The following is a 25,955-nucleotide window of genomic DNA, read 5'->3' as shown; positions in this document are numbered from 1 at the left end:
ACAGTCCACTTGGGAATCGCTGGCACTTAACACTTTACAGAATGTGTAAATTAAGTACTGGAATTGCAGCAGGACCGTTGCCATGACTTGTCAGTTAGTGCACTTCTTATCAAATACAAGAAAAAACGTAACATATATACTGTAAGTATAGGTCAAGCAGACATTATTTTGATCTGTCAAATCATTGGTTTTGAAACTAAGTTACTGTAGACATGACCCAATGGGACATTCTCGTGCACCTCCAAGTACTTTGGATAATAAATGAACAAATAAAAAAATGTTTTTTCAATATTGATCTATTGATTGTTTTCTTCATAATGTACTGTGTAAAGCTCCAGGGAAGCTCACAGGGTTAATTCATTTGTTTTCCTGACCTCAACAACCCCCGTAGAGGGTTGTAGCAGACAGGGCAGGGTACAGGGCAGGACCTTGACCCGAACAGGACACCCGTCCATGCTAAGACAGACAGACGGAAGCCAACACACAGGCACACACACACCAACACACACATTTACAGATGTACAAGCACATACACACTCACACACACACACACACACACACAATTTGGAGATGCTAATTGACATAAAGATACCATACCAGCCATAATGACAGTAGTATCTAAAGTACACAGATTCAGAGAACACACACGATGTACACACAGTACTACTCTTTGAACCTCAAACCACAAAGCTCTGAGACAACCCACTGCACCGATGTTTCAAGTTATGTTCCAAATACAGCACAAATGCACATAACAATCTGCCGTAACTGCACCCAGTTTCCATACAATATGTCTAAGCGCCCTATTCAACTTCATTAGTAGCACTAATGGCATGCATTTTGCAATGCGCACTGCCGGGAATATTAAAAACCTATCCCAGTGTTGACTAGCCATATGCAGTTCAAAAATGAAAGGAAACCGCTTCAGATAGACTTGAGCTTAACTGAAGTGAACTGCCCCCGGAACAGCGCGCTGCGGCGTCTCCAGTGTCGTTAGCGGCCTCGTGGGCGAGCGTCTCTAGCGGTAATTCCGGTAAGTAAAGCGGTAAGTCTCTGACCGGGCTGTCGATACGGCGGCACCGATCCCGAGGTAATGAGCGCATGTAAAAAAGGTGAAGCGGCAGGGAAACTCGATCCCGGCACTCCGGCGAGGAATCGATGAGTCTTCAATTAAGGGGAGGATCACAAGGGCGGTGAAGGGGAAAACACGCTCTAACCCCAGCGACCACGTCTCTGTTTTTCCACCGCTTCTTGTTTTTACTGTACAGGGGGGAAATAAAACATTTCTCTGGCAGAGCTGGGCTAGGACAGCGGATACGGGAGTCGGGAGTATACGAGCGTTCTAGCGGGCAGCCTGCTCGATATCTAATGAGGTTTTCTGCCACCTTAGCTAGTACTTAGCCCCCTCCATTTTGATTCTGACCCACACAGCATGCCGCAGAAACGCATTCTTGAGAGCGTGAGCACCCGAACGCTGCCAATGGCTTTCCAGGAATGTCTCATCTCATGGGTCTCATCTCCTGTCTGTTGACTGATATTGGCCTCGATCGCTATCTCCTCCAGCAATGACTTTGCAGGATTTCCTGACGCAGCAAAGTATCAAATGCCAGAGAGAATTACAGGAGCTATTGTGGAAACACAGACTCACTCACAACGCATGATGACAACCCATTAATTATCATTTTGTTAATTGAACCACAGTGTAAAATGAATCCACATCATAAAAAATAATAATAATAATAACAAAAGTCCCTTCTGACTGAATGCGCTGATTTACCGTGTAAGCGAAGTCAATATTAATCGCACCTGTCAGTCTTTTGCTAAACTTGGTTGCCATGGACACTGGCATAAACTCCCGCTAATGCTGTCAGGCTTGAGCATGCCAGCGGCAGGAGAAGCCTAAACACCGCGGCCGTGTTTCGACATGACAGCTGTCTGTGCCGTTTCGGAGCACTGCCGAGGTGCCATGGAAACAAGGCATATCAGCTACCTGTTCGCCACACAGAGGCTGGCAGTCATGACACTCACCATCGCACTCCATTATGATTTTTCTGCCGCGGAAACCATGCTAAACACCTACGAAGGTGCAAACTATCCGGAAAAAAATAGAAACTATTTTAAACTGGGGTGGCTCAAGCCCTCCTGAGATTGTGCTTGTGCTCTGGGTGGCTTGCTGTTCCCCAGGTTAAAGTAATCTGAGGCTTGCTGTTCCCCAGGTTAAAGTAATCTGAGGCTTGCTGTGGCTTGCTGTTCCCCAGGTTAAAGTAATCTGAGGCTTGCTGTGGCTTGCTGTTCCCCAGGTTAAAGTAATCTGAGGTACTGGTATGTGCATTGATAGGCTCTCCAGCAGCTGCTCGTGGAAAAAAGAGAAATCGGAAAGAGTAAAATATATTGTTCTGACAATACACATGCCATATGTTGCATTTCACGTTTCTCCATGAAACAGGTGTGCAATTATCTCAATCCTGTGGAAGAATGATTGAGCAACGTGTTGATTTTTTTTTGTACGTTTTGAGAGTTAATGAAACAAGTGGCACAGATTGACTGACTGATATGCGGGCTAGTTTCTCTCTTGTGCACACCACTGAGTCAATGCCAGCCATTGTGTGAGCAGCTCAGCAGAACATGGGACCTCCACCCTGCTTCTGTGGAGCAGCTTCCTACTGTAGGTTCATGACTTTGGATAGCCCACTGCGAGGAGCAGCTAGCTCAGCGGGGGGGGGGGGGGGGGGGGGGAATCCTGGTTCTGTGTGAGTGTATGCAGAGTTTTGGCTATATACACCAACATTAGTTCGCTTGTTGATTAGATCATACTAAAACGTTCCACACAGGGACTGTCTTTGGCAGTCAGTTGTGCGCTTATCAAGAAATGTAGCTAAAACATCAGATGGCATAAATGTTAGGGCTAATTAACTCCAGAAGTTGGCATGAAAACCAGAAACAGATATGGCCTGAGTTTTCCACCTCTGAGCTAGCTCTCAAGCAGCAAAGTCTTGGCGAGGTCTTGCTCTGGGAGTCCTAAAAAGACCTCTGGGCAATATCCCAAAAAAGCTGTGTTTAACCCCCTGGCATTCGGTGAGAGGTCTAAAAGATAAAACAGCGCTAATCAAACTCCCCTTTCACCCTAAAGTTGCTGTTTCTAAATCAATCTTTAATGCTGACATGGCTGGTAAGCGGTGAAGACACCCTTAAGTGCTGTGGTGGCAGAATTATCTTAAAATACAATGACCTCATTTGGAGAACATTCATACAGAATGAGATTTTGCTTCACGCTAATTCTGTTGTGGAATGAGTACACCATTGTTGTACTGTCGGCAGTTGTGCAAGGTCAAAATAAATATCTTCCATAATTCACACATTTTTATATTGCTGTTATGTGGGGTCAGGTGCAGCCTTAAAAATGATACTCCATTTGGTAAAAAAGGAAGATATGACCCAGGCTCATAAGAAAACACAAAATTTCTTTCATTATTAAAAGCATAATGTTTTTGGCTGACCTGGCTTTCATCAGATAGGATGTCGTACAGCAGGAAAGATAAAATTCTCCCCAGAGCGAGAAATTAATGTGTACACGTACACAGCAAACAGGATTGGAATTTTATGGTACGGAATTACATTTTTATTCGCGCGCCCTCATATGATGTCATACGAATAGATTTCTCATCTCGATTCTTTATTTGCTGATCAATAACAGCCCGTGCCTGTATCCAGCAGCTGTGACATTTTAAACCAATCCCATCTCGTCCGCAGCACACATAACATTAAAGTCTCATTTTTAACACATTGTTTTTTCCAAAAAAAAAATAATCCCATCGTGTGCCCTCGGAGCGCAGAGCCAATCAGAGGGAGGGAATGCAATAACGCTCGCGTTGCGCGGTGTGACATCCAGATGTCTGAGCTCCGTAGCGGCAGCACTTTGAAAGCGCTGGGGCAAAAAGTGTCAGCTCAGCGAGTCGCCGTCGTCTGGTGGTGCCCCGGGGCTCACGAACGGGACGCACCGTGCTGGCGTTACTTATTAAGAGCATTTGCATGGAACCCGGAGACCTCGACTTCATCAGGCCTCGGTCAGCATTTCCGCCGTAACTAAGCAACCAAGCAACCAAGCAACCGCTGCTGTGGAGGTGGTAGGCGGGGCTGAGTGGGGGGTGGGTGTGGAGAAAGGGTAACAGTTTGTTCCCATCTCGTGCTTCGCTTTCCTATTGGCTAATCTTTGGGGAAAAGAGTCAAGACAGCATGAATTACATTTTTGTTTGTGCCTCGCTGTTTGGTATCCTGAGGGTCACAGACAGAGACGGCACCCCGATACACAGAGTGCCACTGCAGATCGAAGAGTTATGTATGGGTTGAAAGCCAGCTGCCCTACTGGCCGCACCACATGGTCTCAGCACACCGACTTCTCAAAGTTTGGGGTCACACTTTTTAAAGCTTGAAGAATACTGGCAGCTAACAGGAATTATGGCTTGGCAATGTCAGGCTCATGGTAAAATTGCATAAGTTACTTTCAAGCTTGTACTTTTCAGCTGTGTCTTTGACTGAGAGAATCAGTCTCACAAATTTGCAACTCTTTTATGTAATATTTATGTATATTTATTATGTATATAATATTAATTAAATAATGGTTGGCAATATTATTGTAGGCGGCACGGAAGGTGCAGTGGGTAGCACTGTCGCCTCACAGCAAGGAGGTCCTGTTTGTATTTTTGAATTGTCTAAATCTTAGAATAGCTACAATGTGTCTTTAAGCAGGATGCTATCTCTGGACTGATCGTGAATACTGATCCTACAGGCAGGAGAATCCAGTTGAGAATATCAGTACATTACATTTACATCACAGTCATTTAGCTCATGCTTTTATACAAAGCGACTTTCAGTTGATTAGACTAAGCAGTCGAACAATCGCCCCAGGATCAATGCGGGATTGGGCCTCGCTCAAGGGCCCAACAGCAGCCAAACACCTCACCCACGAGGCTACCGCCTGCCCCCACAGAAGGACCACTAACACGGCGATATTATCGGCCCAGCCCCTTAACGCACCTCGGCATCGCGCACCGAACTGGAGTGTCGTGTCTGCGGTGGAAGGGAGCCTGCGTTTTCGGCGCTAAGAACAGAGCGCCGGGCGGCCGCCGCGTCTGAAGAGGCTGTGCTGTTACCGGCGACGCCTCCGGTGCGGGGTAATGAGCGAGGCAGCGCTCCGAAACACGCGCGGGGCCCCTCCCGCTCAGGCGGCTCCTCAGACGCGCCCGGAAAGTGACAGAAACGGATTAGCATTCAGCCCCGCTCCCCCGTTTAGAGCTGTTTATTTTCCCCCGCGCTGTGATCGGGGAGAGTGGCAGAACCCCTGGAACACACCTGAGAGCGCGGCTGAAATAACATACCAACGCCCTGGGACAGCCGGTCGGCCGGGAGACACGCATTCACCTCAGGCACTCCATTTTCTCAGCCTCGGAGATATACCACAATGTGACAGCATTAGAGGATTCGGTCAGATAATGCATTATGGAGTGGGAGGGGATGAATAGATTGACAAGTTAATGCACTACAGGCCAAACATTCGCAGGATACAGCATTTATAACTCTGTAAATAGACCTTCAAGATAGAACGTCATACAGTTGACTTTTTTGATCCCAGTACTTTGTATATGCCACTTATTACTTACAGTAAAAGCTTGGCAACTCAAGTAACAGTTACCCTCAACTCTGAAAGAAAAATATGAAATGAAAGTTGTTGTTTTTTTTTTATTCAAACTTACGTACAGTACATTGGCAAGTTCAGTGATTATCTAAATCCATTTGCCAAAATGTCTGTGAAGAAATTGAACACATATTCCAGTCAGAATTAAAGATGAATGTTGGCTGAATCCACGCTCAGATTTATATACAACACATTTTCTTGCATAGGGTCCATGGCAAAAGCCAAAATGGTTGCAATGAACCCCCCCTGGGACAACACATACACGTCTCTACAGAATTCATTCATTCATCACACACATTATGGCTTCTGGACACTTGCCATGAACAGCTTTGGAGAGTATGTTCGCAATTAAAATAGCATAAATATTAGTATTGTGGATTAGCATTAGATGCTACACTAGCCTGTAGATAAGGGAATCAGAGAAGGCTTGGAACTGAAGCACAAGCACATAAATAGTGACACATGCACCTCAGTCTATGGAAATATTATAGAAGTATGTTTTATGGTGCTGAACAATGCCACCATTATAAATGTAATCAAATATTTAAATATTACCTCATGCTGTTTATACAGATGCTAAACGGCGTAAAATAATTCCGTTGCCATTATCACCAGGAGGTCTAATGAAAATAAAACACAACATCTGGAGGTAAGCAAATAAAACTCACGCACTGCTATGGAAACAAGGCGTACAGGTGGGGGCGTACCTACGGAGTCATTATCAAAGGCACAACAGCTTTGATGAGGCTATCGCAGAGAGCAGTGCCGGAGACTGGAGTAGATGGCACAGTAATGAATATGCCTGTGAAACGGAATAAGCCAAAGAAGGCCCAACTGCTCTCTGAGATAGCAGGTATCTCCGTCTCTTTTATTTGTTGACGGCGTCTTCGGGTAATTACAACCGTAGTCATCGGCATGACACCACGATGCATCGATTTAATTAGCGCTGGCCTTTGAATTAGTCAGACCCCTTAATGAACCTCGTTCAATCATCAAGCCTGATAAATTCCATTTCAAGTCAGTCAAAACAATTTGAAATTAAATTAATAGAAAAATCCCAAATGGAAAATATTGGCATTTTTTGTTTGTCGATGTAAATTTAACAGCAGAGGACTGATACTACGACCCCTTCAAATGCTTTGAGAATCTTACATATCGTTTAAGGTTCACATGTTTTTACAGTCACGAATAGAAGTGTGATTCTACCCCAGGATTCCTATCTGGTATCTACTTAAAAACATAGCACAGGAAAAATACAAGCATGAAATAAAGCCCTCTGCTTTATTTCAGACATGGACATTTATTTTTCCAACTCAACAGACATTTCATTCGGTAGCATGACAGCGCAGACTCAAAAGATACGCTTTGTAAAATTCAGCGCTTCGCTTGCTGACAGTCTCATTAAGACGCCTGAGATCCTGAAGTACGTCAGTACCCACACTGCACACCTGTTTCCCAGCATCCTCCTGCACAGCTGTGCCCAATGGGTCCCACTGGGATCCACAGTAACGAGGCTACTATTGATTTCACCTGTTACAATATTCAAAATTTCAAACGTCTCACCCAACCAACTGACAAATTGAAACAACCATGAAAATAGATATTTCTGTCTTTCAGATGATTATTGTTAATGTTTTCTTTCTCAGTTCATTTTCTCTGTCCATTAATATTGATACAATGAAACATAAAAAAATGAAATAATAAAAAGATTTTAAAGCAGAAGCACAGCTCTGGTCAGAGGGGAAGTACTGCAGTTATTTGTTTGACTGAAACAAATTCAAAGTCAACTTGATGCCTGGATTTAATAATATCGACTGGCTTTTCAACGGTTCAGCAGGCACCGCTCACGACAACAAGCCAAACTGAAATCTGTCACAGCCTATACTAAATCAAAATGCTCTGTGACATCTGTCTTCTCCCTGTAACAAGTATATTTAAAGGTCAAGCAATAACTTTTTCATTTCTACAGGTAACTCCAAAATGGCTCCTGTGGAAATACCACCCATTTGAATGGCCGGCCTTTTTGTTTAAAGCTATTTTTTTCCCCTCATATCTGGAATGGTGACTGACGTGAACTGAAGTGTATGCGCGTTTCAAAGCGCTCACCTGTGTCCACACCAAAGACCATTAATTTCAATGGGAGAACCAATACCAGTAAATTAAGTACAGTACAGTACAGTATTGTAATACTGTACAGTAATCTCTCACTGACAGCAGCCAGGAGCCTGTGGGTACCTGGTATTGCTGAAAGGAACCCAATGCAGAGGTAGCCTCAATAATTCTCCCCTTCCCTACGCAAAGTAGAAAGAGAACTAATGTTCCTGGGATGCCAAACCCTGCTGGGAGCTCTTACTCTATAGAGCCCAACCTGTAGCCACCCAGAACCTGCCAAATCAAACAGAGATAGAGACAGGGCCTTGGAGAGCCTCACTCCTGGTCCTGAAGAGTCGCATGGCGTGCTGGCTTTCCTTGTTTCTCAGCACTGAATTGATCAATGAAAGCAGTTGATTACACAGTTGCCTCAGTTTGGTTTTTTTGGGGCTGAATTGGTGGCTGCTTTGTGTTGTGATGATGTGTTGAAGATAATCATTCACCAATTCATACACACTCACACACCCTGCCCTGCAAGGCACCAACCAGCTTGTCAGGAGCATTTGGGGGTTAGGTGTCTTGCTCAGGGACACGTCGACACACCCAGGGCGGAATCTAACCGCCAACCATCCGACTGCCAAACGACTGCTCATCATGGTTTTGAATTTGATGCAAGCTGATACCAGAAGCCAGATTTCTTTCATACTCCTCTGTGTAAATTTCCCTTTCATTTTTGATACGAATGCTAATGGGGTAGAGGTCCACAAAGCCCGGTACCAGGTGGAAAGCTCGAGCGAGCTCTCCCCACCGCCTTCGAGGCACCGATGAAAAAGAGGAGATTCCGTTTGCGCTGCTTTTCGGTTGAAGGCATTTTTAATAAACTGCGATAGCTTAAGCTCCAAGGCTTTTGACTTATTTCTATTCCATTGCCTTGACTGCGCACAAAAAAATGCTTTTGAAGTGAAAAGCACCACACCATATCGTCGGCGTTTTGATGCAGGCTTCTGAGCTGCTTCCGATCCAATCTTTGTGAACTCCAGGTTTTGATCTCAGAATTCAGGGCATTAAAAGGGGAAATAAAAAAATGTCCGTTAAATAAAAATTTGACCTTTTTGATGGCAAACACATTGCTCTGCAGGTAATGCACAAGTAAAACCTATGAATACCTTGGATCTACAATAAACTACAATATCATGGAATACAGTAGCTGCAGTCCAGGAAATGGTATCACTACGTGAAGTGCTGTCTTCTAATTATTAAATTGCGTTAGGCTGGTAGGACATGCCGTAGGCGTAATTTACACCTGTGGAACATACGGTAGGTATGGAAATTACTCTTTCAGATGGGATTTGGAGTATATTAACACATGAAAAAGAATTCAGCTTTCTTCTGAATCTTCAATTTCAGGTTTCACATAAGCTCAAGCTAATGCATTCTAAAGGCAATCATACAGTAGGCACATTCGACTGCATAGGGTCTAAGTAAGTGCCTTTAGCCTCACTACCATATTGACCGTATTGACCCATCCCTATCTGTTGCCTAGCAGATACTTTAGATGCGATATCAAATATAATCAGTATTATATAAAAGCTTTCATTTGATCATATTTTCTGTTGATTTTTCCTTTTAGCTGTTTTGCTTCAATGCCTGTCGTCAACATTTTTTATACAGTCAGGGAATCGTTTTCCAGTTTTCTTGCCAACAGGCTCAAGGTTCTTCAGTTTTTATGTTCCCTGTGGAAACCATGCCTGTAAAACTGCAATACTTTATTCTTTATAAGAAAAAATACACTGTAGAATAGATGCCATTTCCGAACAATATTTGATGGAGTTTTATCAATGAAACTGAAGGCTCTAATTAATATAAATACACAAAGCACTTAGCACTTAGAGGCATCTGTTGTCTTGTTGTTTGGCAGCCGGTGTTGAGAAAAGTTTTTTTTTGTTTGTTTTCGCGGCAGCCATTGCCTTTGCAGCATAGCTTAGTTTTAAGATCTAGTGAAAAGTTCTGCCAGTGGGTACAGCACCACGAGTTCTGAGACTCACTTCTCTCCTTCACCCCCACTTTGTTCTCAGACTCTTGCCACCGAGGCGTCAAATCTGCGTTTTGACTGAGAAGCAGAGTTTTAAAAAACGCTATTTCTCCTGGACTGTGTGCACGTAGCATAATCCGCGCTGCCAAGGTAAATATCTGAGCTGGTGGGGAGATAAGTTCAGGCTGTCGTGTGTGTTTTCTTTCGGAAGCTCGCAGCCAAAGCCTACTGTCGACTCACATCGTCTTCATATAGATTGTGTGCTACAGCAGGAGCAGCAGGACCTGTGTGTTCAGCACAGTATGTACGCCCGTGTCGCATGTTGGATATGAATTTCACAATTTGTTAGTAGAAATCCCAGTCAATATTCAAAGTTTATGATGGTGCATATTTCAACTAGATTAGGTATAGGCCTATGAATCAGTTACGGAGTAAATTAACAGCAGTTACTTTATGAAAAACTATTGGAAAACTATTTGGAAATAAAAATGATCATATTTTTCAAATTCAAATTAGTTTTGATCCGAGTAACTTTTATGGTTCAAATTCTGCCCTGGAAAATGTCACTGCTTCAATTTCCTATTTCATGAAGAGAAACAAATGCCATTAAAGCTACAGATGCGGACTGGCAATCCTTCCAAGCTTGTGATTTTCTACCTTCCATGTGCATTAGATTTAAAAGCGAGATTTAACAGGATTATTCATGTCTTTGGCAGCTCCTTTCTGCTGAGCTGGAGGAGTGGAGGAGTCTGTGACCTCCCCCATGTCTTAGTGCACACGCACACATACACACACACGCACACACACACAACATACGCAGGCACACATACACACACACGCACACACACATGCACAAGCATACACACTCCCAAACACACATACACACACACGCATGGACCCACACCCACACACGCATAGACACACATAGACACACACAAACACACACACGCACACGCACACACCCACACACGCATACACACACACACGCACACACACACACACACATACACACACACACACGCATACACACACACACAGAAGAAGGGAGGTTTTACATGGAGTGCCTCCACTTTGGGCTGGAGTTTAACGAGTGGGCTCCATTACGCTAGCTGAAACGCAGCCCCTGCTTGCTTTACACCTGTAGCCGGTCAAGGCCACTTCAGAAAGACAGAAAGAGAGTCTTTTGGAACAAATTACCCACTTAGTCCTTGACACAACCCCTGTTTCAGATCGATCACATACGATTCCGCAGTCTCATTGCCTGCGCGCCTTCCAATCTCATACGCACCCTCCCCAACCCGCCCGGTAAAATTTTGGCAGGGGGGCCAAACCAGCCCTCCCATCGCCATCAGTGGGGTTAACGGTTCACACAACCCATTTAGGAGGGCCACTTTCCTACACAAATGTTAGCGAGGTAATTTACTGCTCGGCGAAACACAGTCAGATTCCATCTGTACATGCAGTTCAAGCCGGGCCTGCTCTCTGGGGCTCTGCCAGCCAGGGTAATGGATGTAGATAGCTAGCAGACAATAAGAGAGGTGATTTACAGCGTGTTACACCTGTACCGCGGCCCTCCGGCGCTATCGCCATGATAAAAACCGCCAGGCCTTTTCAGGGCAGTCACCGAGGCCCTGGTTTTTTTACGAGGCTTATCTTAAGCATAACCTGTTTAAATGATTGCCCGTTTAGGAGCCAGCACCGCACAGAGGCCAACATCTCTGTTATTGCTTTCGTAGGCCAACGCTTCATAAATGCTTCACTTCTGCCACCAATTACCGAAATTTGAACACTATACTTTCGCAAATTCAAAACAAGGGAAATATTGTGATACAATCTGTACATTGTGCAGCGGAGCTCAAACATTTAGCACTCAAGTACAGAAAATTGGAGTGTTGGGGCAAACCGCAGCCTTAATACTGAAATGTACAATTTACAGAGGAAACTATTGTTTGATCGTCTGCATTTATCAAAGGGAAATTACTGCAAAAACACACTAATTACAGTGCCTCTTTTCAAAAAAGATTTCTGGTTCACAGAACTAAATTAAAACAAAGCAGTTTTGATAGTATCACTGAAATTTACTATTTATATCCACAAATAGTCCATACCCTCAAATTTGGAAGTGGTATTTTGACCGTGAGTAATTTGTAAATGCAGGATATGGACAATACAAGAAACTACCATGCCAGGCAGTTTCTGCAACTACCATACAACCACACAATATCCTAAAGGATCTCATTATAGATTATTATGATTTGTGCATACTGTGTAGCTACACAACAAAGCGAGTGAGTGAGCGAGTATGTGTATGTACGTACGTGTGCATGCATGTGTGTGTGTGTGTGTGTGTGAAGGTTTGCATATGTGTGTGCACATGTACTGTTTCTGTGTGTGTGTGGGTGACTGAGAGAGATAGTATAAATAACCACTTTGATTTCTGTGCGTTCAAAGAAATGTTTTACATTAAACCGTTTCTTATCTTCAGCGATAAAGAGTCCTGCGAAACACACAGCCCGTGTGGGGGCAGCTGGAGCGTCCGTGGGCGCGGTCAGCAGAGCCCGGTCTCGGGGGAGGGGGGGCCTCACAACGGGCCACAGGAAGCAGGCCGCAGGCGGCGGCGGGTCCCCGCTGCAGCCCAGTCTCAGGGCAAACGTGTTTGTTTTCGCAACACGCGGAGAAAAACAGTCATTTGGCAGACATGTATACAGAGTAATCCTATCATCTGGCCACCGCTAACGCAAAATGACAGACGAGATAGCCTTTGTGGGGGCTTACTCCCCCCCCCCCTTTCCCCCCCTCCTCGCCCCTCTTGTTTACGGATTTCTCGCAAAATCCTTCATCCCTCCGAGTCGAGGGAGGGAGTCGGGCTGGAGATGTGTAATGGCGGGGCCTGCTCTCCTCTTCCACCGTGCTCTCCAGCCGTCTCGAGCAAAATGAAATCAGCTGCAGCCCACAGCTTTGGGCGGAGGGTACATCGGGCCCGTGGCTGGTTAGAACCAGGACTGATGTGTTCACAGCCTGGGGACTGGCGGGGAAGCTAAATCTGACGTCTCTGAATATACACCGCTTCATTTTCACAACTCGGTCCCTTTAATAGCCAGCTGTCTTTTCTGAAATTGTATATACTCTTATATGCTACTGCAGGTGCCCTAATATACCAAATCTCTGTGTTAAAGGAGCTGAAGACATAAAAAGTTTCACGTTATCAAAATGGCATCAATTAAAGGGAGCAACCAAAATGGCATCAATGGAATTAATAGGGGGCAGCATTTAGCCTTGTGGCTAAGGTACATGACTGGGACCTGGAAGGTTGGTGGTTCAAGCTCCAGTGTAGCCACAATAAGATAAACGCAGCTGTCAGGCTCTTGATTAAGGCCCTTAACCCTGCATTGCTCCAGGGGGATTGGCCCTTACTTAGTCTAATCAATGGAAAGTCACTTTGGATGAAAAGCATCAGCTAAATAACTTTAATTTAATATTGCCCATTCTATATGCTACACAAAATAGGGGCAGTCTTGCTTCTAAGCTTCTATCGCCTGACCATTATCTCTGCATGAGAATGGTTTTTCCACCTGTGAACTAAGAATAAGGCAGTCTGGCAACTTCACATTTTTCATTCTCATTTCTGGAGGACCTTACTGACAGCAATTTTGTTCTGTGCACCAGGAGCACCGTGATCACTGTTCCAGTGATAGGTGAGTGATTAGGTAAATGCAGCACTTGCAAATTGTGAACTCTTTTCTCCCATCAAAAAAATTTCCAGGAACCTTTACTGGGCTGCCTTGTCACAGAACCATTGTACTCCATGAGAGATCCAGGGGAAATGTAAGTAATGAATCTTTAATGACATTTTCTCGTGGTAATGGCAGATTGCAGAGGAGAGTTATTCAGGGTTTTTGGTAGGCTGTGATATGTTATTTTCACATCAGGTTGCCAGTGACACTCAGCAGGGGCTGTAGGGCATTACTGTAGGGTAATGACAGACATATGAAACTCACGGGGCGAGGTTAGAGCAATCGTCTGGCAGTTGCCCAATTGCTCCTGACGAGCTGGTTGGTGCCTTGCATGGCAGCCAATCATGGTTGGTGTGTGTGAGTCGGTGAATGAGAAGTATCAATTGCACAGTGCTTTGTATAAAGGCGCTATATAAATGCAGACGATTTACCATTATCATTACATGCACAGAAATCAAACACTAGATTGTTGGCCTGCACATGAGATCCCAGCCCAAACCAAAAACAAGTATTTTAGGATTATATTGAGACTCACAACGTAATTTCTTCTACCTATTTGCTAAATATGACAAAAATATTGCCAATGAGTAAGACAGTTTAACTCAGTTTCAAGATTTGCCAATTGGGTAAGAACATGTCACTTTGTCAAACAAACAGTAAATTAAAACAAGCTCATATTTTCTACTTGAGAGGGGGAATAAAGTCTTATCTTAAGTGTTATTACAAGACGAAAGCGCTTTTTAAGACCGTGATGTTTGGCGGTGCGCCGTGAGGTCATCGCCGTGCTGAACGGCTCAGCCCCGGGCTCACAGTGACGGGCGTTAGGCTCTGACGGGATGCTGAGATCTCGTCCGCCCTGCTACTTCAGTGCCACACACTGCGCAGTCTGTATAACACAACTGGACACCCCTGGCAGCTGACAAATGTACCGCCGGGCCCCAGGCTGACTGTGTTTGGCAGGCACGCGCTCGCATAACCAGTCAGGCCTGCACAGACACACATAATCACGCGTGCAGGTATGCCACACACACATGCACATAAGCACATGTGGTCATGCACAGACCTACACATAAACATGTGCAGACGTGCACGGCCATAGACATAAACACACCCGGGCATGCCACACACACAACCACTGACACACACGTGCACACACATGTGCAGACACACATAAATACATATGGGCATGCCACACGCATACAAGCACTTGCACACGTGCACACATAAAGATATACCTACATGTATGTCACACACAAGCAAGCACTTACTGTACGCACACATGCACACACACATGAAAACAAGCACATATCAGACACATAAAAGCACTTACACACCCATGCATAGACATAACGACATCTGGCTGGCCATGCCACACTCATGCTTGCACACACACACACACACACACACACACACAAATAAACACACACATGCACGCAGACATCCAGGCACACACATACACACAGATATGTGCATGCACACTTTCAAACACACGTGTACACATACAGACATATGGACGCACACACAGAAACGCACACATGCTAGCACACAAACACACACACACAGCGGCTGGAGTCCCTCAATTAGCCTGTCATTGTCATCGCCTTACAGGCGAGTTTCCCCGCCGAGAAACACTCCCCAGCCCGACACGAGTTGGGACTCAGCCATTGTGCGCCCTACAATAGCATTTATCGTCCCCTTTTCTGCTCACACAGACGGCGAAGAAAGGCTGAGGGTCTTAGCAGGGCTTGGCACTGCTCCGTCTGCCTCCCCTTTGTTAACGGGACACGGAGGATCGCAAGCGACAGTCGCTAAAGCCGACGCTCGCTTTCAGACATTGATTTCTTCTGAGGGATTTAGATTTTTTTTTTGTGCGTGTTTGCCAAATAGAGTGATAAATAAACAGCTGAGCATTAATCACATATTGCTCATATTATGAGGGAGAGGTGTTATTGAAAAGAAGCGTCTCGGATTCATTTCATCCTTTTTAAGCATGGCTCCAGGGAGTCATCGGTATTTTAAACGCAGATCAGCTAGCCTGATACCAAGGTAGGGCCCAGTCGGGGAGATGTTTATTCGGGGAGATGTTTATTAGTGTCAGGACCGTTGTATTGACTCTTCAGGATGCTCTGAGAATGGAAAGTCCTGAAGTCACATAGGATGTCAATTTCCAAACCAATAAAAACATGCCTGTATGCAGAAAAAAAACATAATTACCAAGTTTGAGTTCTGTCATATTACCATGGTGACATCATGTACAAGAAGAAAAATGTTCCTTTTAAATATTGTACAAGCCAATGTGACAAAAATAACATTGTAATAACAATATACCACAACATTGGCTTGTGGAACCAATGTCAGGAGAAAAAATGTTACAAGGAAACTGTTAAAACACTTCAGTATTCAAGACACTAATACAAATATATTTGACATAAACCGCAAGAACATTGGTCGTGTGTTTGTTGTTTGTTGTGGGCACCACAAACTTGACAGATGTATTATGTTTTTCATGTAGCATAAAAATGAATGACACACTGGACAACATTTAGCCTGGTGACAAAATATGACAATGACAGACAGGTCCGCCCTCTTAACCGCCCCAGGCTGGGGTCCAGAAACATCTAAATATCTGCAGACAGACTTGGCCCCAATTAATGGTGTGAAGCGACAAGGCCCTGATGCTAGCATTAGCCTAAGCGCAGCATACAGCCATTGTAAAAGCAGCTACTTTGGGGAGAAAAGGTGAGTCCGATGAAAAACTGAGCTAGCTCGCTGTGAGATGGGTCACTGAACTGCCATATGGTAGGGTTCTCCATGCACCATCGACAAGGGGGATGCAGAGGGGCAAACTCAGTTCAGTTTTCCAAAAAACGCACACACAGTCTCCATTTTGGCTCCGAGTTTATCCAATGATTTACACCCCAGGGAGACACCCCCCCCCCACCCTCCCACACCCCAGCGACACATTTTCCACAAATCCTATTACGGGGTCTCTGCTGCAGTAATTTCTTTCATCCTGTGCCGTTCCTGGCACATTTACTCTGTAGGTTCATAAAGTGCGCTGGAGCTGTTTACTGGGGGTGTTTTTTTCCGTCTCCTCGCTGTTTGTCACCGCAGAGCTGCCACACGGCGACGCACCCCCCTCCCCCCCCACCCGATGTCTGTTTCCGAGGGCTGGGCTCACACCCACAACACGGGAGCTGAACGACTGCGCTTTTCCCATCACTCAGCAAGAAAGGACCCGGCTCGAGTAAACGCGGGTTTACCTGCAGGACTGCAGTACCCCTGGAGGCCATGAGGGCCAATGCAGCTGGGCGAGCTGTCCAAATAAGCAGGAGTGAACGAGTGGACGTCCACTGCTTAACGGGTCTGCTACAGGGGTGTCACTGAGAACACAAAGGCTGCACATGACATGGGGGCTATGTATTAAAAGCGCTGTCATTGATACATGGTGAAACGAAATGTATTAAAAACCCCTTTAATAAAAGCCAAGAATCTGCACTTTAACTTCATAAGAATTGTTTGATTACAAATGTAAAATTATGTCGTACAGAGCCAAATCAAGAAAAGAATGCTTGTCCCAAACATTATGGAGCTAACTGTTGATGGCCGAGTTTCAGAGTTTTCCTTTGTCTGTGTTGCTCGCCCAGTTTTCCTTATGTGGACTTCTGGGGAAGGGATGGTAAATTAACTTCCAAGGAGTTTTAAGAACATAACCAAAAAAATCTGCTTCACAGAAAGGCCAAACACTGCAAGGCTGCTGACAGTGGAAAAATGAGTTCATCGCCGTCAGCTGCTGTAGCCCTCAGTCCAAGGGAAGTGCAGCACAGAGGATTACTTTGGCGCTGAACCTCGCAACATTCATACCTCCTGAACAGAGCTAAAACAGGAGAAAACATTATCATGACCAAGCCATAAATTAGTTTCTGAAGAGTTCTTACACAATTATGTCTGACAGCGCGATCTATGATTAACCCCGACATGATTAAAACCAAATATTAAAGGTCAAATTAACTTTTCAATGCTTGCATAAATAGAGAACAGCCGCTGCTTGGTTTCATTTGTTCTAGTAAAATCCGCCATGTTCCAGGCTCAAACTCGCTGTTTCCAGAATGGGGACGGAATCAATTTCTGCCAAAGTAATTGCATTCTGGGGTCTACATCACAGAGCACGAAGCTGGCATTCATTTGTGGCGGTGACACATCAGCGGAGGCTAAAATCTGAAATGCGCGCTTAACAAGAATTCTGCGAGAGAAGAGAACAGATGCCAAAATGGGAGGAAAAAAAACAAAAACATTCGCACAACAAATCCGCCAAAAGTTAACTAAAGCCGAGTTGCCGAGAAGCAGTCTTCCAATCAGCCCAGCCCCCTTGCTTTCCTGTCGGAATGACGGAAAATGGTAAATAATGTATCGGGTCTGGCCGGAGCGCACCAAACAATGCCTGCCAGCTGGACGGCGTTCCCATCCTCGCTCCGTACTGTGTAATCTGGGAATCTGTCCGCGGTAACGATGAAGCCGATCGGCGGGGGAGCGGCCAGACAGCCCAGGGGGAAGCTGGGGATGATGAAGCCTTTAACGAGTTCGGGAGGCTTCCTGGGCGCAGCTAAAGGCCAAATCGCATAACCCCATGGGAGCGCTGACGACTCCTGCCTGGATTGAGATCAGCTCACCACACCCCCCAATCCCCTTTCCTTATTATACTTTCAACCGGGCTCCGCAACTTCAGATGAATGCGGAATGGAAAAGAACAATTGTGCCTTTAAAGTTGTGAACTCTGCTAAAGACTACATTTCCCATGGGCCCACAGGACCAGGGACCTGCAGACACAATATTATATTTGCTAAGTCTTGAAGCATAGTCCTTTCATTTCAACAGAACACCTGACTCAGCTCCTGGCAGTAACAGTCTAACTAGCCAGTGAAAACAAAAGCATTTCATTGATCTCCAGTTCTAGCCATAGAGTCAATATATGGTCAACCAATTACAAATATGTTTTACCAGCTGTTGTGAATAATAAAAGTCCTGTAGTGAAGAACATAATTAATTTAATCAGCTATTTTGTAATTCACCCCAAATAGCCTTGATTAACATATCAGTTTGCTTTATAATTAGCTTGATGCTGAGAAGTCAGTGGCATTGTGTATTTGCTTGCAGGAGAAAGGAAATGGAAGCCCTGGGTTCCTGTTGGCCAGCCAAAACAAAAGCAACATACAGAACAGCACTAGTGACTCAGGGCAAAATGTTCTTTGATCTTAGATCTCAGCTCGGATACTGTACAACCGATACCGACTCCAACCCCACCACCCCTAAACCCCCAAGAATGAAACAAAAGAGCTGAAACTCACAAACTAACAAGATGCCAATGATACCAGTCTCTCAAATCAGACTAAATATGCAAATCCTCTTATGCAAATACAGATCCTTTAATGCAAATCAGCTATAGCCTAATCCAGTTTCTCACAGTAGAGAGACACAGACCCACTGACTGGCATAAGTGGATATTTCCATTCAGTGCCTGCCTTACATCATCCCATTCTGACATTGAAAATAGTGGGTCCATACTTTACTGTTGGTGAAGTTACAGTAGCAATATCTTCCCTTCCCATCCATATTGTGTCAGAAAATCCCCCTGACTGCTAAATGCTAACCACTATTCACTGGTGAGTGAAGAGACACTACCGTCCCATCCATCTGAAACTCTCCCATCCCATCGTGACACTATAGACAGATGTGCATTGCCCTGCTGGGCAGGTGGCCATCATTAGTACTGGCACACTTCAGATTCTTAACCAGACCATGGGGCCCATCAATGAGCTGGAACAGTGCCTCGTCAGATTGAACCACCCAGCAGCACCAAATTCATTGTTTTTGTTTAATGTAGACCTGTACACCAGCTTGTTAATGCAAATATTTAATCAGCCAATCACGTGGCAGCAACTAAATGCATAAAAGCATGCAGACGTGGTCAAGAGGTTCAGCTGTTGTTCAGGCCACATTTTAGAATGGTGAAGAAATCTAAGTGACTTTGGTCATGGAATGATTGTTGGAGCCAGACAGGGTGGGCTTGAGTATCTCAGAAACTAGAGTTTGCAGAGAATGGTGTGAAAAACTAAATACATCAAGTGAGCTGTAGTTCTGCTGGCAAAAATGCCTTGTTAATGACAGAGGTCAGAGGTGAAGATCCAGGCTGGTCAAAGCTGAGAGGAAGGTGATGTATCTCTGAACACACAACATGTCAAACCTCAAAGTAGATAGGCTACAGCAGCAGAAGACCAATAAGTCTGAAAATTAAGTCCAATAAATGAATAATAGTGTATGTAAATGGCAGTTATTGATACATGTAGATAAACGTATGCGTAAACCCCCTAACCCTCTGGAAGGACTCGAATGCTAACGAGCGTTACACCTGTATCGTGGCTAACGATGACTGCACGTTCTGTCCGATGCCGTCGCACCGGCGATGGAAAATCAATGCTTGCCGAAACCAATGTAAATTCTAATCCAGCACCACCGTGTATCAACACAATGCAGAGGGTCATAATGATTTCGGGAGACCAACAAAACAGCTAATAACACATCGTTATCCTTGTCCCGCTGACCTTTCCCTCCGAGCTCGTGATTGAGCCGTGCAACGCAAGGCTCACCGCGTCGCGGCAGAACCAGTAGACCCAAGTCAGCATTAGCACGTCCTCCAGCGCGTGCCGTGTACGAACTGACCTTTAACAAGGCCGGGTACGGCAGCTTTTAAACGCATGAATACTTTTCCTGATTTCTCTTTCCACTCCTCACAATGGGCCCACTGACAGCAGGCCCTGTCACCTGTATCGCATTCCGCTTCTCCACGGTTTACGAGGTATCAAATCCTCCATCACTGCCTCGTTTTAAACGCGGCTCCCCTGCTGTGATGCAGCAGAAATAGGCCTCTGGATGTGGCAGGCGATGTTCTCACAGTCGGTATGGTATGTGCGAATTGTATCACATGTAAAATACAGTTAAGTAGGTTCCATGTTTCTAAATGATTGTTGTACGTACTGTAAGGCAAGATATTCTGCAAGGTACTTGCAATGAAAGTAAGGGTGTATACAGAGGGAATTTGTTTTAGGATTTTAGGGCATAAATAGAGGTGGCAGATCCATTTAATAAACACATGGTAGGTGTATTTAATAATATATTTGGTTTACTTTTCCCTCAGTTTATTGTGATTCACAAATGAAATATAAAATCTATCTGCCTGATTTTCGAATAACAGTAATTGTGATACATCTTACAGTTAAAAAGAGAGCATGATTCATTCATACTTTAATTACTTAATTACAGCACTAGAATGACCTTTTTAATCAGGATATTTTAAAGTCAACAAGAAGAAGAGAAACAAATGTGAATAAATTAGAATAAATAAAAATGGTTAATCTTTTAGAATTGTGTTTATTAATACGACTTTTGGATTAAATGAATACGCAGTCTGAAGATTCATCTCTTCACACTGTACCTTAACTCCTCTGCAGGACTCCCCTAGCCTATTGTCACTTGTTTTTCACCTGTCTATCTTTACCCCCTTATACTTTATACCTTAATCTAAGACTTTTGACTTTGTATTAGTCTCGGTACTGCAGTCCCTCAAGTTGCGGTTATCTTGGTAAGGTAGTTTGACTTGGACTATCTACTCTGTGTACTGGACTTATGTTCATGGCCTTACAACCAATTCTATATGAATTGTACCTTATCTGGCGTGTTTGGTTGTTTGTTATATGACCTTGATATGCACTGTTTTGTACGTCGCTTTGGATAAAAGCGTCTGCTGAATAAAGTGTAATGTGAATTTACTACTCACCTTACCATGTTTGGCAAGTGCTTCGTTTCTGTAATGACACTTTTTAACATGTTCTGTAATGACACTTTTTAACATGTTCACAGGTCATAAGAAAGCTTCCTCCACATGAATATGATACAGAAAGTTGATTTTTTTTTAAGGGACCTGATTAATGATTTTACAGTGCCATTCCTGGCCATAATGAATGAATTGTTTACTTTTTTGTTTCAAAAACACAGATGTAAAATAAAAGGTACATTTTATATTACTGTTTTAACAAATAAAATGAGATATCATGGCCACACTGTTAACATTTTATAGAATGACCGTAAAGGTACAACAGCTCATTTATACTACAGATAGATTGCAAATAAGCCGCCCAGGCTTTTACTCTTTTCATATTTTTATTTTGCTAAAGCGTGTGAAAAAATGCATGAGCAAACAACAACAAAAGTCTGGAAGTACAAATGATTCATCATATTTTCCGGGAGAAAAATTATGAATATGTTTGGAACTTGGAAGAAATGTGGCTTAAATAATTAAAATCTGTTGAGTGTGAAAGGGAGGTCTCTTTGGAATCGATACACCTGTGTGAAGTACAAAGCTTGTTGGAGGCACATTTAGTGCACACTTTGTTCTAATGAAATGCTTTGATTTTCCATAAATAAATCATTTTATAGTCTATGCTTTTTCAAAACAACACACCTCATATTTCTTATTACAATTATTACAAGTGACAATATATAATTATCATGCGATAATGACATATTAGCTAATGAAGTTATATTAGTCGCTGTATGATAATTTTACAGCATATATTTTAAGATACTGCATGACCTTTCTGTAGTAAGGTGTAGATTTGTGTATCAATTCTCCAGATGCATTCGAGTATGTCATGGAATGAGCAATCCTCAAGAGTGTTTTTTAATCAGTTGACAGTAAACCAAAATAGTGATAGCATATTTTGAAACCATAATGAAATGTTAGAACAGTATATACAGTGTGTGTTCTTGTGACCAATTTTAAGTGATGATTAGTGTTCTTTGGTTTTCTTTAATCTCACACATATCGCAAATCGCATTCTGGACAGTAGGTGTGGACAGTAAGAAATTAATGTAAGCAGTTCTGAACAGCAGTCGCTGGCCTGCAAATGAAACCCACAACCTCATAATTACACTGCAAAAAATACTTTCTTAAAAAGTCTTGTAATGAGTCTTATGGTCCTATTTTTCTCTGAAGTAGGAAAAAACAAGCTTGTTTAAGTGAGTTTGCCTGACAAGTAAAATGTTCTCACCCCATTGACAAATCTTGAAATGAGCCACCTCATTGGCAACATTTTTGTCTTATTTAGCAAAAACTTAATGGAAATAAGATAAGTCTAAAGACTGAAATATTTGTTGAGACTGACTTATTGTCAGACTGGCCACTTCTTTGTCCATTATGCCACTCAACCATTTCAGCCAGCACTGATGTCACATTACATTACAGTTATTTATCTGACTTACAGTTCATTAGACTGTGTGGTTAATGGCCTTGCTCAAGGGCCCAACAGCTGCACTGATCTTTTTGTGGCCACACTGAGGCTTGAGACACCAGCCTTCCAGGTCCCAGTCAAGCACCCAAGCCATTAGGCTACAGGGTACCTGATCACAACCTAAAATGGGCCATGTCTTATTTCTACAGCCCCTGAAACGGTTAGAGGAGAAAGGGTTCCCCCTCTTCAGTCTGGATCCTTCCGAGGTTCCCTCCACAGTACCTGCCAGCTGGGCAGCCTTTCCAGCCTCTGTTGCCTTTGGCTCGGCTTGTAGGGGGTTAAACCAGGGTACACTGCCAAATACAAATGCTTTGTAAAATGAGCTGCATAAATATACACTCAGTGAGCACTTTGGTAAGCATTTATTAGACTTATAAATGGTTGTCATTTATATAGCGCCTTTATCCAAAGCGCTGTACAATTAATGCTTCTCATTCATCCATTCATACACACACTCACACACCAATGGTGATTGGCTGCCATGCAAGGCGCTGACCAGCTCATCAGGAGCATTTAAGGGTTAGGTGTCTTGCTCAGGGACACTTCGACACAGCCCGGGCGGGGGATCGAACCGGCAACCCTCCAACTGCCAGACAACTGCTCTTACTGCCTGAGCCATGTCGCCCCACATATTGTGTCTTCTGCTGCTGTAGCCTATCCACTTAGAGGTTTGACACGTTGCGTGTTCCAAGATGCGTTATCTTCCTGTCAGCTTTGACCAGTCTGGACATTCTCCCCTGACCTCTCTCATTAACAAGGTGTTTCTGCCCATGGAACAGCTGCTCCCTGGATGTTTTTTGTAAACTCCAGACTGTTGTGCATGAAACTCCCAGGTGATCAACAGTTACAGAAATACTCAAACCAGCCTCTCTGGCACCAACAATCATGCAATCACATTTTTTCCCTATTCTGATGGTTGACATTAACTGAAGCTCCTGACCCATATCTGCATGATTTTATGCATTGCACTGCTGCCAATCGACTGGCTGATTAGATAATCACACGAATAAGTAGGTGTACAGGTGGTCATAATAAAGTGCTCGGTAAGTGTATTTTGATTTGAATGAATGAAGATTTGTTTAACAAAAAAGTCAAAGAAATAAGATTTTAAGTCTCAATATAGCCTAAGACTAAACTACTTGTTATTTTTCATTTTTTTGCAGTATGTACTTATTTTGGACACAGATCGGAGGGGAGAAACTGAAGAGGACTTAATCTCAAGAACATGCTGTACTTATGACCACCTGTACCAAATACAGGACATCTGCAGGGAAGGTTCCTTGTCAGAACAGTATCTAAGAAACATCCATCCATCCATTATCTTAACCTGCTTATCCTGAACAGGGTCGCAGGGGGGGCTGAAGCCTATCCCAGCGAAAGGCTGGAATACACCCTGGACAGGTCGCCAGTCCATCGCAGGGCACACACACCATTCACTCACACACTCATACCCATGGGCAATTTAGATTCTCCAATCAGCATAACCTGCATGTCTTTGGACTGTGGGAGGAAACCAGAGTACCCGGAGGAAACCCACGCAAAAACGGGGAGAACATGCAAACTCCACACAGAGAGGCCCCGGCTGACTGGGATTCGAACCCAGGACTCCTTGCAGTGAGGCATCTAAGAAACAGGAAAAACTCATTTGTGTAGTATTAGCATTCACTTACTCAAGTGAAATTTCATTAAAAGAATCACGCATTACCTTGTCTTGACTGACAGAAGCATTGCATTCAAGCTTATTAGCATATTCTTTTGGTTTTGTATTAGATTTATGATGTTTGCCAGCTGGAGAAAATTACTGAAATTATGGATTTTTTTCACAATGCGTACAGTGCTTCCAATGGTGCAAAATAAAACTCGAGAATTATTCATTTTATGTTAGAAATAAACAATTTCCTTTTCAGATTGCAGTCGTATTGCATTGCTGAATTACAAAGTCACAGGTTAACACACATTTCCCATAGTTTGCTGATTGCGTTCCTGTTTCCTGGAGGTGAGAAAAGCCCAGAGTGAAGAATGTGCCTTTCTCAGACAGTATCCTAGTTGTCGTTAAAAATAAAATCTTGTGCTACAGAGCAATACTTAAGCCAACGGTTAAGAGGCCTTAGGTGTCTCAATTTCATGCATCTATGTCTGTAGACAGGGAGCAGTTTGGACATAATCACACTCTATTTTTGCAATTTGAAATTGTCGCAGTGCACAGATTCCCGCGGCTAGGGCTGTCTCGAGTCTCCATTCACTGCTTGTAAGAAATAAACAGTTAAGGTGCCCTGCCTATTCAGAAAGTGCACCATTCCACCATATGTGACGCAGTTGTATATCCAAAGTATGCTATCCATAAGAGATAGGAAAGAGTTGCGTACAGGTAAAGTAATAATAATAAAGCAATGTCTCCCAAGCACCTCTGCAACAACAAATAATAAAGTGCAGAACAATATCACTGTGTCTCAATAGGTTCACACCTTAATAATGTTCAGAATTCAGGTTCAGCTGGGCTTCTTCTACACATAAGGCTAATTAATTTTCAGTCTCTGAGTGGCTTGCTGTAATCCATTGCCTACTACATAACTACAGAATGTGAATTTTGCACATATGTGGATGATAGCCATTTCTAAACCAGAGTAAATGGTAAATGGTAAATGGTTGGAATTTATATTGCGCCTTTATCCAAAGCGCTGTACAATTGATGCATCTCATTCACCCATTCATACACTCATTCACAAACTCATGGCAATTGGCAACCATGCAAGGCACCAACCAGAGTAAGGTTCACAGGAAATTGAAAGCATTAACATAGTTATACACTCTTAAAAACAGTGTGGGTAGACTGCGCTAACTTTTAAATATGTGCTTTCCTTATTCCCTGTGAGTAAACATACTGCACTGTAATCATTATTTCAAACTAATGTCAGCTCATTCCGGAAATAGCTCCCGGAACATAAATCTGTCACTGTCCTCCTGGAAGGCGAAAGTACAGAGAGACCGGAAAATCACTTGTGAGCCCTTTTCATTAAGCAACAACTTCGCATTTAGCCAAGACCCAGCATACAAAATGGCCT

The 25,955-nt window shown here is 43.7% G+C and overlaps 1 protein-coding gene across 1 annotated transcript in view; it reads right to left on the bottom strand.

The window, feature by feature from the left end:
• The window catches only part of LOC133128240 (exostosin-1), a 143,303-nt gene that overhangs the window by 103,365 nt on the left and 13,983 nt on the right, over positions 1 to 25,955 (bottom strand). The window contains exon 2 of the mRNA XM_061241619.1: positions 17,991 to 18,152. Coding sequence (XP_061097603.1) covers positions 17,991 to 18,152 — 162 coding nt within the window. The remainder of the gene's footprint in view (positions 1 to 17,990; positions 18,153 to 25,955) is intronic.

This window comes from Conger conger, chromosome 5, assembly GCF_963514075.1.
Source record: "Conger conger chromosome 5, fConCon1.1, whole genome shotgun sequence".
Taxonomy (NCBI): domain Eukaryota; kingdom Metazoa; phylum Chordata; class Actinopteri; order Anguilliformes; family Congridae; genus Conger; species Conger conger.
Note: the sequence above shows the minus strand (reverse complement) of the source record. Positions and strands in the feature narration are given on the sequence as shown.